We start from the raw sequence: 14,075 nt of genomic DNA on the forward strand, positions 1-14,075 counted from the left end.
GAATATAATAAGAATTTTCCATGAAGTGTCACTTAGTCAGGAGTCGCCAGTTTTCTCATTGACAGAAACAGGTTGAGAACCACGGATCAAAAAGTTGACTTTGAGCTGATGATTTAAACCAGTTGACATGTCAACTTCTAAAGTACCTTTGACTGGAGAAGAATATAATCTTATAAACAGAAGAGCATGTAACAGACAATGATGCTGAAATGACCAATAAATGTAAGCAGTTTTTATTTGCTCATCCTTCAAGCTGACACCAGGGGGAGTAAAGAGCTCAAACACAGTGAAGTGACAAGATGAAATATATTTTGCAAAAGCCAGTGTGAGTCTTAATTCCTACCTTTATTTCTCCTGAGTGCCATATGTTACATCTGTAACTCAATTAATCCTGTTACTGTATATCTAAATATTTACATTGAACACAGAAATGTGATAGCGTGCACACACAACTCATCCAACAGTCCTGGACTGAACAGAGAGCGAACACTTTGCTCATGGTTCAGTTATTTACATTCTCAAAAAATAGTCCTTTTGTACATTTTATACAGACTATGGGAAATGATCATCAGTCTGTGCTACAATTATTCGACCTCTGCCACGTGAGCGACCTCCACCTCCATGGTCTGAATCACCTCTGGTGCTTCCTCCAGCTTGGACCCTGTGAGCGCCTGCTGGGCGAGGACATAGTTCACCACCTGCATGATGCCCTGATCCGAGAGCGTTGTCACGGAGCCCTCGCCCGCTGCCTCCACGGCTTGCACCGCCTCCACGGCCTCCACCGTTTCCTCCGTGATCAGCACCGTCTCGATCTCTTCCGAGGGCTGCTGCTGGGCCGGCCGGAGCTCAGGAGGCAGCTCCGATGCCAGGATGCTGACGGCGTGCTCCACCTGGGTGCCCTGGTTGTGGAACTGGAGGGTGTCCTTCTCCAGCATGATCTTCCCCGGCAGGTTGTCCCCGTGGTACTTGGCCATGTGTTTGCGCAGAGTGCGTGCATCGATGTGGGCCTCTTGGCATATGGGGCACACGTACGGTCGCTCTCCCGTGTGTGTGCGGACGTGACGCTTGAGGGAACGGGCGTCAGCCCAGGCAACGCCACAAGTGAGACACTCAAACGGCTTCACTCCTTGAAGAGGGGAGGGAAAGACACAAGACTTGGTCAGAACCTAGTGTCCACTTTATTACAGTGTCAGTCTGTGCTGTTGTCTATAATGTGACTTCCTGTGACTTCTAAAATTTTCTTTCTTCTACAAGAGCAGTCAACGTATAACAATCTTACACTGTACATAGTGTTTCTGTAGTGGTGACAAAATGTTAAAAATATACATATTAGCAGTTTAATTAGATGGGCAAAATATTACCCCAGACACTCTTTAAGAAAATATGACATTACTGATACCTTATGTGTCCATTATAACACAAAACCCTAGAAACAAATGATAAAAGGTGTCACATGCCAACAGATAAAGATAAACTGTACTTCTGTACAAACCTCACATTTTGTCATCTCAACTCATTGCCATCCTCCACTGGTTAGCTGCACTATTTTAGCGAGAGTAGATGTTGGGAATGAGAAGCAAACTGTTTGAAATTGTCTGACTCACTCAAATAAATACTGGTTGGTGGATCAGATACATGCTGAATTTAACACAGACTGACAATGCTGTTAATTCACTGTCTATCCTGTGTGTGTGATGGTATTCAAGGAGTTTTTTTGTCCCACTCAATTTGCTGCTTCCTGTCTGGTGCTGAGAGAGCGCACCAACTCCTGATATTATTAAACATGTTTGATTTTATGTAAATATGAAGAGGAGAAAAAGACTTAAGAGAGATCAGACTGACTTTTTATCTAACAGATGTAAGTGCAGTGCCATGATTGAAAACCGAGCAGCATTTCCCCTACATTTGTAGACCCCCATCAGGCCAAAAATTATAATCATATCCTGTGGTGAAATGTTTCTGCAAGCCAAGGAAGATAAAGTGCAGCAGTGAATCATGGGACTTGATATTTGCCCTCACACTGATGGGATTTTGAAAGAGTAATATCCAATGGGGAAACTGTGTTTGTCAGGCTGAACCAGAAATCATATAAATGAGCTTCTACAAGGACCAGGGTTCCTTCACCGCTTCCAAAGTCAAACTCAAGCACATTTCAAGCATTATCAAGGTGCATTTTCAAGCTTTTCCAGCACCCTACAGTTGTGGTAAACCAGATAACTGTGTCTATATGTGTAGTTGGTATGTATTGATCTCACATTAGCTACTTTTTCAGTTGCAGGAAGGGAACAGTACCATTAATGTTATTAGCAATCATTTTAAGGAAAACGCTGATATACTGGTGAATACTAGTATTACCATGTTGTATCACCCTCAACTAAACAATCTTATAACCAACTTTAACATAAAGTTAGCCTAAATGAAAATGTCTAACTGCAGCAACAATACATCTTTCATGACAGAGATGTTGGTCTGATGTCAGTTTATTATTTAATGCAATTATAATTTCACACAGCACTTCATCCAAAATCCAAGCACTTTTCAATCTGTGACAGTATAACACTGAAATTGAAGTGTTTTCAAGGATTTTCAGCACCTGTAATGAAAGCTGAAACACACGTTTAAGCCTCCTCCTGTCATGCTGGGAGACTCACCCTGGTGGTTGTTGACGTGGCGTCTGTACTCCCGGAGCTGAGTGAACTTCCTACCACACTGCTCACACTCCCTCTCCAGGTTCTGCTTCACTCGGCCCTTCTTCCCATGCGTGGCTTTCTTCACGTGCCTCCTGAACAAAGCCTTCTCGAAGAACTCCTTCCCACACACGTTACACCTGAAGAGACAGACAGACAGACATTCCAGTTCTCAAACAACAGAGGAGAACACTCAGAGAAGGCCAAAAATGTCAGCATTACAAATGTTTTAATTAAATATATTATATTTGATTTCTTTTATATTTTGATTTCTTCCTCTAATTCTAATTTTAACCTAATTTTCTATCAAGTTTGCTTCAGAAATGACAGGATTACTGTCCTGAAAACACTGAAACAAATATTATCCAATCAGATTGTTTGTTATTGTCTCTAGGCAGAGAAAGGTTGGAGCTGGATCTTGGTTAGTACTTCTTCAGTGGACAGAAGGCCACAGCCTGTGTTTGTTTAGAGAGTGACAGATAAATTAACTCATCACATTTGTGGTAACAGTGGAAACACACCAACACTGTTTCTAGGTGGCTAGATTGATAGTGCTGCCTTTTTAAAGGCGGGCTTTAGCAGCGTTGGCAGAGGATCTGCTGAGGACGGTATTATTTTGGAGACTGAAACTGCCTTTGTCACTGTGTCTGTCAGAAAACACCACTTCTTTATCAAAGCTACTTCCAATAGAGCAGCACACTAGACAGAGTTATGTTGGTACACAGAAATAATATTACTGGGGATATATGCTAAATGTAACTATAGGTTTGGTTTGGAAACAGAGTAGAACTTACTTAAACGGCTCAGCCACACTGTGAGACTTGACATGGGAGTACCAGTCCTTCTTCCAGCTGTAGCACTTCCCACACACCTGGCACTGGAACGGCTTCAGGCCCATGTGCTTGTTCATGTGCTGCTGAAGATCTTTTGATTCATAGAACCTCTTATCACAGCTGCAGGGAACAGGAGTAAATATATTAAAAGGTCACCTCTGAACGTCTTGAATCGTGTGTCATTAAAAAGAGATTAACAGTGACTCACTGAGCACAAGCAAAAGGACGGATGTCAGGTTTGGGCTGGTGCTTCTTCAGGTGTTTGCTCAAGGCTGAGGCTCGGTGGAAAGTTGCTCCACATGTGTTGCATAGGTACTTTGATTCACCTGTCAAAGGATTTCATGGTGAGAACAGCCACAAACATCTGGTCTTATTATCCATCTATCTAGAAGAAAAGGGTCAGCTTATCCAACGTACAAAAAACACTTTTTTTTACTCGTCTGTGTGTTCGTGTTTGTGTTTGTCCTGCCATCCAGGTAGTTTTGGATGTATACGTGTAGGTTTTGAGATATCAGTGTCTCACATTTCTACAGGGTTTCTACATGTTTTACCATTTCTTTTTTTTTTTTTTTTCAAATTTTCCATTTTGAATCTTTAACCAACATGATTTTAGATTTGGGATTGTCTTGCAAACTTGCATTTACCCACTGCAGCCTTTCAGTCCATACTTTCCCCTGAAAGTTGGACGATGTTTCATTGTCAAACATCTCCACCCAAAGAGGAAGTAAATTCAGCAGTGCTACCTGTGCCAGTATTATAATTGTAATCCTCATATATTTTAGTCTATTTTATAAATATATATGAATGAATATAAAATGAATTGAAAAAAGGTAAATTATTGGTGTCTGTGCAGCCTTGTTTATTCAGTGTCCATGGAAACAACAATCAACACAGCCATAAAAGTTTTCTTATGCAGAAAAGATGATCAGATTACTTTTCTGATAAACTACATCACTGAATAACTCATGCACCAAGAAAAAAATCCTACCCACATCCACTGCAAGTGGCAGAGACAAGAACCTCAAAACCTAGACAAACAAAACCAAAACTATCTGCAAGGCTAGGCGCCAAATAATAAGAGAATTGTTTTGGAATTTGTTTGAAAGGGCCCTTTAATGATCATGAACTGACCTGTGTGCAGGCTGGTGTGCTCCTCCAGACTCCGCTTGCTCACAAAAGTCTTCTTACAGTATTCACACTGGAACTGTTTGGTGACGTCGTGCAGCGCTCGGTGCATCTTCAGGCTGTGTTTGTGGGCGAACGTCTTACCGCACACCTTGCACGAGTGAGGCCGCACGCCCGTGTGGTTCAACATGTGGATCCGCAGGGAGTAGAGCTTCGGTAAGGTCTTCCCACAGATGTCACACACAAATTCTCTTTTGGTGTGCGGGGATAGATTTTTCTCGTCCAGATCGCCGTCTGCCTTGACTGCGGAGCTCTTTTCCACTGGGGGTTTGGGGGGCGGGGCTCGCTGGCTGCTCTGCTGCTTGTGTCGGGCCAGGTGGGCGCGGAGTGAAGCGGCGTACTGAAACTCTTTACTACACAGCTGCAAGGACACAGAAACATCACTGTCAGAACATTTTAAGAACATTAACACTTAAACATGGAATGCTGACCAAAACTAACACTTACGCTGCACTTGTATCCACGAGCCTTCTCGTGTTTTAATGTGTGCATGATGAGCGAGTAGCGTCTTTGGAAGGACATGCCGCACTCAGAGCACGTGTGCTCTCCGTCAACAGCGCTCTCTGCTGAAGCTGGTTCCTGCTTGGTGTCTGGCTCTGCCACCTTCATCCCCGCGTCGTCTGTGCTGAGCTCTCCTGTCGCCATGCCCTCCACTGCACCAGCCTCCGGATCTGCCCCCGATTCAGACTGTCCTTCACCTGCAGTCTCTGCTGGCTGCTTTGGTGGTCTTCCCCGCTTAGCTAGCCTCGGACCCACCTAAAAACACATTCATGATCAATACATCATTATTCACTCTTAAAGGGATAGTTCAGACCATTTCCATAGTCAGTGTCTTAATAACAGAAAGCAGTTGATACGCCAGTCTGGAGAAGCGTGCTGGCATGGAAGCCAGACAACACACTGCTGCAGACTGAGGCAGCAGCAAAAACTACTTTAAGTCTTTTTTGCTGCTTTGAGGTCACTATGCTTCACTTCTGCTGGTAACCGCCTGGCATTTGCCAATCAAATAGAAAGGGACGGCCTTCATGGAAATAGCAGACATTGCAAATCAGAAAGAAGCAAACATGTAGGAGCTGAAAACGCTGGTGTCAGACTTCCTGGAGTTGTACAACAAGGCTCAAACCCCATATTAGAACATATTATACAGCTGAACATCAAATTGTGGAACCAATGACAGATTTTCTCACCGACTTATTTACAGAAGGGAGACATGTTTTTTCCCCCATAACTTATTATTTTCTTATACTGTTTGTTTTTTTTAATATTCTGGGGGGATCTTATTATATAAATTTATAGGACAGCTCAAGTGAAGACAGGAAAGGGGGAGAGAGAGAGTAGGGGGATGACATGCAGCAACTGAGCTGCCAGGCCCCCACTGTAACTTTAATGTACACATGTTAATATACAGAGATTTTAAAGCTAGTATACATGCTGCAGACTTTTTGGTGGCCTGTTTTACCTTACTGTCAGATAGCCTCTTTGGAAGGGAAATCCAAAAGCCAGATAACACTGTCTCATGCTTAACCAGACTTGTTTGACAAAAACACTACTTTTACCTCGTAGATAATGGGAGCTGCTGGTCTATCAGCGCCTCCATCTGTTTGTGTTATTGTGTGACTTCCCTGAATCCTTACTGAAGACTGAAGCAGCGTTAGGCCAGCATCTCGTGTTCTGTGAGGCAGAATTACTGATTTTGCCAAATGAGTGTGGTTGAGTGACAGAGCAATATTTGACTTAGATAACTGCAGCTTTCCATCGGAAAACACTATCTGACCGTGATGTTAAGTGGTAAATATTCTAAACATAGTGTACACTTTACTGATATTGAATTTTTTTTAGGTGGGCCTTTTTTTAGGTTGCTAAAATACATTTTGCTGTTGACTCTGTCCACAGCAGTAAATTCTTTAGCTTCCAACACCCGTACTTCTGCTGCTTCTCCAAACTGGGGGCCTGGTCACCGCCATTTCCTGTAGGTAATACATTGACTATGAGTAGCCCATACAGCCCCACTTAAAAAAAAAGTCTGAACTATCCCTTTAACAAAATGCGATAGAAAAAAAATAATTTATATACAATCTTTTATTCATATCTGATGATGTACCTTTGGGGTGGCGGCACGTGGCGGGGTTGAACCTTTCTTCCCCTCCTCTTCCTCCTCCAGCCCCATATGTAAACGTGCATAACCGCCCTCGCCAATAGAGCGCTGCCTGAGTCGTCTTTTGTTGGGATCATCTGATGCCATGTCCAGTTTGTCTCCATGGCCTTCATCAGCGGACGGATCCTCCTCCTCCAGTGGCACGTACTCCTCCACCTCCATCTCCTTCTTCACCTTGGCTGGACGCCCTCGTTTACGTTTCTGGGGCGTCGGCACCAATTCAGCCTTCTCCTGAGGGGACGTCACCTCTTCAGAGGTCACTCTGACGACCTCTGAGGGGCTCCCTTTGTCTGGGTCCACATTTATAACAAATGTTCCTGCCTCTGCAACCTGTGGCTGCTCCATCGCCAGGCAGGCTGAGACCACAGCCAGAGACTCGCTGGCTCCGGCCTGTCCGCTGTGGGTGACCACAGTCATCGTTTCTGCTTCCACTCCCTCTGCACTGCTCGAGATAAGAGTGACAGTCTGTCCAGGCTCAGCCTGTCCACTATGAGTGATCAGAGTCACAGTCTCATTCGGTTCAGCATCCCCATGATGCTCTTTGTCTCCCTCTGTGGCTTCAGTGACAATCATTGGTTCCTGGACGTAGGCCTCCTCAGGAGGAGCAACAAAAGCTACAGGCTCGCCTGTCACAGCCACACCACTGTGTGTGACCACTGCCCTGCCGTCGCCCTGTATGGTGACCATGTAAGCACCAGACTCGTCCCTTAAACCCTCCTGAGAAGACGGTTGGCTCGACACCACTGTGTGCACGTCTCCTTTTTGATACACCGTCAGCTTCTGTGCCTCCACCTGCTTATGTACAGACTCACAGATGTGCAGCACTTCTGTCATCAGCAGATGCCGGGCGAGGTTGGCGATATCTGCCATGATGCAGAAATTAAATGTGAGCATGGAGGTGTACGCGAAATCCAACAGCGGGAGGAAGCTGGCTTTGGTGAAACCTGGAGAGAGAAGAACAAGGATGAAAAGTGAGCAGCGACACCAGGGTTCAAGTCTTCATGACGTCCTGGCACATATATGAAATAATGTTGACAACACAATTTCTAATGAAATCTGGTCATTTTGACCTGATGAGTAAAGATGAGGTAAAGCAGTTGGCTCTTCTCACAAAAACAACATAAGCTGGATCACAGTATTCCATCATCTTAAAATGCTAATAAATCCATCTGGTTTAAAAAAGCGCCTCATCCTCACCAGCAGCCTGTCAGGTGGGTAGAAAAGAAAGAAACGAAAAAGAAGAGAGTAGACCTGTGGGCGATTTTTAAATACTGAGACTAAAATACAAACTGAGTGTACGGTTCCCAATGAGGAAGGAGCGCCCTATGGATTAAAGAAGTGTGGAAAAAAAACAACAAATTGGAAAAAACATAAACACACAATCCCCTTGATGCCAACATCAGTTATGTCAGTTGACTGATTTTATAATATGTGTGTTAAATCCCTTTTAGCACTGCGGTGATATTAGTATAGAGTTAGCTCAAATTTCCGTATTTCTGGATTCAGGGGTCTTTGCCTGGCTCTGTTAACATTTTTTTAAATCCAATGTAACGAGGTCACAGTAAACTTCTACTCCTTATAAAAGATCATTTATGATTTCTTATGATTCCTAAACAGACAATAACTCATTCTGTGAACATTTAATATAATTCGTTAGTAATTTCAGCTCCACGTAGAGTGAATAAATGGGATGCTTTACAGGTAATGTTCATCTCAATTTTGCATTTTTATAGCTGAGTTCAGCAGAGTGAAACATGATGGTGAATTTAGCAGAAAACGTCAGTAATATATAAAGAGTTCTTTTTTATCAGGTAATAAACATTCTGTTTAGATGTCTGTTAACCAATAATGATGCATCAATAATGACTTAGACATTATTTTTTATAATATGAAAGAATATGTCAATAACACATTGTAAGCTTAGATGAATAAACACAGTACAAAACAGGTTTAGTTCTAGAGCTGCAACAATTAAACAAATATTAATCAACTATTAATCGCTAACTATTTTGATAGTTTCTAAATAAAAAAATGCCCAAATTCTCTGACATCAGCTTCTCAAATGAGAAACGTTCTGGGTTCTTTACTCCTCTCTGAAAGTACATTGAATATCTTTGGTTTGTGGACAAAAAATTTAGACGTTCGAGAACGTCATCTTAGACTTTGGGAAACAGTGATAATTTTCTGAGATTTTATCGCCCAAATAACCAATCGATTAATAGAGAAAATGACAGACAGATTAATCACCAATGAAAATAATCATTAAAGGAAAGAATAAAAAAAATATTCCACAGCTCTGACAGAACCAAAACTGACATCACTACTACAGCAAAAACAAAGAACAGTTCCGACTCTTAAAATGTTCATTTAGATTTTCTCGTAAAGTACATAAAAAAAAAACGTAAAGAGTTCCACTGACTAAATCTTGATGATAACAAAGCAAAACCAAAAGACTAAAATTTGACTTTAACTAGGTATAATTTTCAGTAAGCAACAACAACTAAAACTTAACTAAAAACTTGTGTCAAAATTAACGCTGCATTATGCAAAACACTCTGAAGACTCACCGGAGAGGTCGACCACAGCCTCATGTGTGGAGACAGCTCCCTTCTCAAAGAAGAGCTCATGGAAGTATTCGCTGCACGCTGCCAGGACAGCTTTGTGTGCTCGGTACTCCTCGCCTTCGATCAGCAGGGTGATGTCACAGAACTGATTACTGAGACGCTGGTGGTTCAGTTTGTCCAACATGGTCTGGCTGTGTTTAGGCAGAAACTGATTCACCTCACCCTTACTGTCCACCTGAAAAGAGCAAACACACACCAACAACACTCCATTAACAAAACACACTAACTGTAGGTCAAACAACATACATCACACCTGTGTAATTATTAAGACTGAAACAAAAAAACATGTGAAACCTACAAAGACCAGTTCGTGCTTGGCCATCGTCTTGGCCAACCTGGATCGCAGGAGAGACGAGTCAGTGAAGAATAAACTTTCATCTCCTTCGTCTTCGTCGTCGTCCTCATCATCCTCGTCATTCATGCCAGCTCTGCGTCTCCCCAACCGGGAGAGCAGTCGAGCATTGTCATCAGCATTCCTCTTGCTCTGACAGTGAGCACACTCTTTGATGTGGTCTTTGACATTCTTCAAGATACCTGAGGGTGTCAAACAAAAGGACATCATTTGAAACTGGTCCAATCAAAATTAAGGCTGCGGACCTGAAGATCATTTTCATTATCAATTAACATTCCAATTATTTGGTCATCATGAAAATCTCCATGCTAGTTTGTCTGACTGACAGTCCAAACACCAACGATATTAAAGTTATTGTCATTGAAGACTAAGAAAAAGGGGTGCCTTATGTCACATTTTTGTATTTTGAAAAAAAGTTCATATGACCTGATGCAGACCTGAGGGCTATAAAGGCACAGATATAGTGAGCAAAAATTCATAATTTAATATTCCACTGCTCTGACCGAACTAGATCTAACCGACGTCACTGTTACAACAAAAATGAAGAAAAATTCTGAGTGACAAATGTTCATTTAGTTTATCTAGTAAATTACATTAAAAAACTTCACAAATATACAGTATTTTTGTAGAGCATTAAGCCCAAGAATTAAAATTAAATCATTTGACATGGTCAAACTTGATATTATTATAGGAGATTTTATTGGCTACAATTTCATTAAATTTTATTCAAATAATATATTTCTCATTATTGGTCGATAATTTGTTTATTTAATTTATTGATATTTAATAAGCATCCCTATACGAAAATATGACAACATTAAGATTTATACTGGCAAAAGCTTAATTTCTAGTTTTCTTGAAATTTATTTTTTAAGAATGACAAGAAGAAAAACAAAACAAAGAAAATCCACTGCATTTTTAGTTTTTCTTCCAGTCAAACATTTGTGTTGTTATGTTGAGTGTTTGAAACATCTGAGTGGTGCATTCAAGTGCAATCAGACAGTTAGTAAACTCAATGTCACTTAGCAACTTCCTTTCGGTCACGCTTTCTCACGTTTGACTCAATACTGTGGTGATGACAAATAACGATAAACAATTACATTTTCCGAGGAAAACGTCGCACTTTATCTAACCACTAGATGGAGACAGAGAGTAACTGTAGCTGTGACGGGTGGCGTATTTATATTTGTGTTGAAGCTTATGTCTACGCGAGCTGCCCGGCTGATTTAATGACCTCACAGTGACTGTGTAAATTTAGAGACAGTGTCCCTGCAACAGTATCTCACCTCTCCACCAGTACTTGTGAGAGATGTTCTCCCAGGTGAGTTGCTGGTTGAGGTGCTCCCCTCCTTCGGTGATAATGTGCGCCTCGTTGATAAGTTCCTTCCTCCGGCCGTCCTGCAGCACCACCTCCAGCTCCGTGAAATCATTCTGGCCCTTCAGTCGACGCTGATAAAACAAAGTCCCGTTTCGCACAACGTAGCAAGTAGCTGCTTTGCGTATTTTTCTCTTGGTGTTGCCGGGCGTCCCCGGCGCGTACGGCTCCCGTTCATCAGTCAGATACCGTATGATGGCCAAGTAGCTCTCTTCACTCGACATGTCTCAGCTGAGCCGCGCTTTACACGCTCAATTGTGGATTTATCTCGAAGAGGGGGGCCCTCTTCGGCTTCTAAAATTGTGATACAAATTTTATATGACCTTCAAATGCCAGATAACATGAAATAAAAACGCCACAACAACATTTCAAATTGTTTCCTAAGGTGGAACTGCAGTTCGTAACCGTCAGGGTAGACTTGCCCGAACAGACAAAATGGCTGCTGCACAACCGGAAACTGCGTCAACAACGGCGGAAGCGCGCCGTGAAAGTAATCCACCACGAGAGGGCGCCATTTGCAAATTTATAATGCCATAGAAAGGCACCACCCTAATCACCCTAGTCTAATCTGGTCTAGTCTCTTTTTTTTTCGCGTATTTCGTAATTTCAGTATCATTATTTTAATTTTGTCTTTATTTCTAAAAGTCCGTTTTATTGTCATAAACTAAGGTAATGACATTTTGTGGCCAGTAGAGTAAGTACATTTACTTAAGTACTGTAGTTAATTATAATTTTTACATTCTTGACTACTTTAATATTTTCTTTTGATGCTAGACTACTCTACACTTAGACTCAACTACACTTCAGACGACACTGATAGTTACTAATTATCTTTCAAGTAAAAAACAACAACAACAACAACAACACATGATATGATTATATGATATGACCCAGAACGAAACTAATAATCTACCCAGTAGTATACAAAACATCTTAAATTTCCTCCACATTGATAACATTGACATTCTAGACCTTTTTCACGGCAGCCATTTTTACATGAAATAGTGGAGTAAACACAGGTGTTTCCAATGATACTAATTAAGTTTGTGTGTTTATCCTACCATTCATATCAATATGGCTGCTGTGAAAAAGGCCTTTAATATAACACTGAAAGGAGCCATTCTGCATAATCAATACTTTAACTTTTGATGCTAAAGTACATTTTGCTGATATTGTGTACTTGTACTTAAGTGACCATTTTAATTCAGAACTTTTACTTGTAGCAGAGTATTTTTAGACTGTAATATTTCTACTTTTACTCAAGTAAAAGATCTTAGTACATCTCCACCACTGTTTGTGGTGCCTGTTGCCTTGTTTAAAAAATGTCTCAAAATGCATACAGTTTATCAGGGTGTATTGCTGCAGTAGTCCTTTATTTCACTCTGCAACTGTTGGTCTAAAAAGTTAAACTTAACCAGATTTTCTGTCGCTGCCGCCCCATTTATAAGTTAAATAAAGAAATGTTGCAGTATCTAAAGGTAAATAAATTTGAAAGCAGGTGTAGCACTAAATTATACTACAGACAATAGCTGTGAAAAAGTGTGTAACTCATTTTCTAGTAACATTAAATTAGTATAGTTATGTTACATTTCACTTGAATAATTGTGCAGGAAGTTTACTCCAGAAATGCGTCACTTCAGCCCCAATTTACAGCAGCTTTGATTACTGCTGGTGCAACAGAGTGAGCATTTCATACTGACTGCATGTCTATATTTAGTTTGGTTTCACTTAGGCTTGTTTCAAATAATTTTTATTGTTTGAAAATGTTAATTTTTTATTAGTTTCAGTGTTGGTTTTAGTTTTTTATTATAATATGGGGGCATTTTTTCAAGGGAAGATTCAAGAAGTTAGGAATAGGCTTTATAACACAGACACAACACGTCAAAGCGCCTGACTCACAGTCATGTTGACGTCTCAGTTTCAATAATCATATGCACTAATGTCTCCTCAAGCATACTGTGTTGACAAATTTGACCAAATCGACAAAGACTAAAATTAAGACATTTCCTGTATATTTATATAAAATGTTTTTCAGACCTATTTTTTAGGTTTTAAGTGTAGTTTTAGGTAACTGTGATAATATAATAATAAGAGAGTGGGGGCAAAGTTTTTGACATAAAGGTGCATCACTCAGGACCGTTCTACAACAATTGTTGTTGGAGAAACAAAATAAAAACAGATACCCAAACCTTAAATCATCGTTTCTCAAACTTTTTACACTGCGTTCCACCTCAGAAATTGTTGAGCTGTGCAAATACGATCTGACTGTATTGTGCTGTTTGATTCTAGCAGGTGTTGTGAACATTTTACTGGCGCTTCTTAAGTATCCGCTTCATTTTTAACAGGATCGCTTCAAATAATCTCTCTCTTTGTAATAATTTGTGATTGCAGTGTTTTTGAATCATTCTTTTTTTTATTGCCTTCATTTTACTTCTACTTGCTATCTTGTCATCACAGTTTTGCTCATAACTAATCATGGATGACGTCTGCACACGACACACGTGATCATGGTGAAGTGGTTGGCTGATATTTTAAATTACATTTCAGGGGTCTCATATTTGATGTATTTTCATTTGACATTTTGTACTATTTTGATATTATATATTTTAAACTTAATTTATTTCCTTTTAAAAACATATTTCTGACATTCCACTGCATACCACAAGGGGCAGCTTGTGTACCACCAGTGGTGCTCAAACCACAGTTTGAGAACCTAGGCCTGAAATAAAACACTTAAAACATCCTGTGTGATTGCTCGTAGAGTCAGCTCTGGGGCCGACACTGAGCTCCTGTGTGAGTCCTGTGAGTCAAAGGCAGGTTCGCGTGAGGTGAAACTTTTAATTTTACAGTTCCGACCTCCTCAG

At 40.9% G+C, this 14,075-nt stretch overlaps 1 protein-coding gene across 1 annotated transcript; it reads right to left on the bottom strand.

Annotated features, from left to right (window-relative positions):
• Positions 1-217: 217 nt before the first annotated feature.
• On the bottom strand, positions 218-11,659 carry zbtb11 (zinc finger and BTB domain containing 11). The gene is made up of 10 exons (XM_084722652.1): positions 11,123-11,659; positions 9,783-10,018; positions 9,428-9,659; positions 6,807-7,804; positions 5,153-5,461; positions 4,652-5,066; positions 3,729-3,846; positions 3,482-3,640; positions 2,652-2,827; positions 218-1,126 (listed from the first exon to the last, which is right to left on the bottom strand). The coding sequence occupies exons 1-10, from the start codon at positions 11,433-11,435 to the stop codon at positions 585-587; spliced, it is 3,498 nt and encodes a 1,165-aa protein (XP_084578778.1). The 5' UTR covers positions 11,436-11,659; the 3' UTR covers positions 218-584.
• Between the last annotated feature and the right edge of the window lie 2,416 nt (positions 11,660-14,075).

The sequence above is a fragment of the Lutjanus erythropterus genome, chromosome 7 (genome assembly GCF_056507025.1).
Source record: "Lutjanus erythropterus isolate fLutEry1 chromosome 7, fLutEry1.hap2, whole genome shotgun sequence".
Classification (NCBI taxonomy): domain Eukaryota; kingdom Metazoa; phylum Chordata; class Actinopteri; order Lutjaniformes; family Lutjanidae; genus Lutjanus; species Lutjanus erythropterus.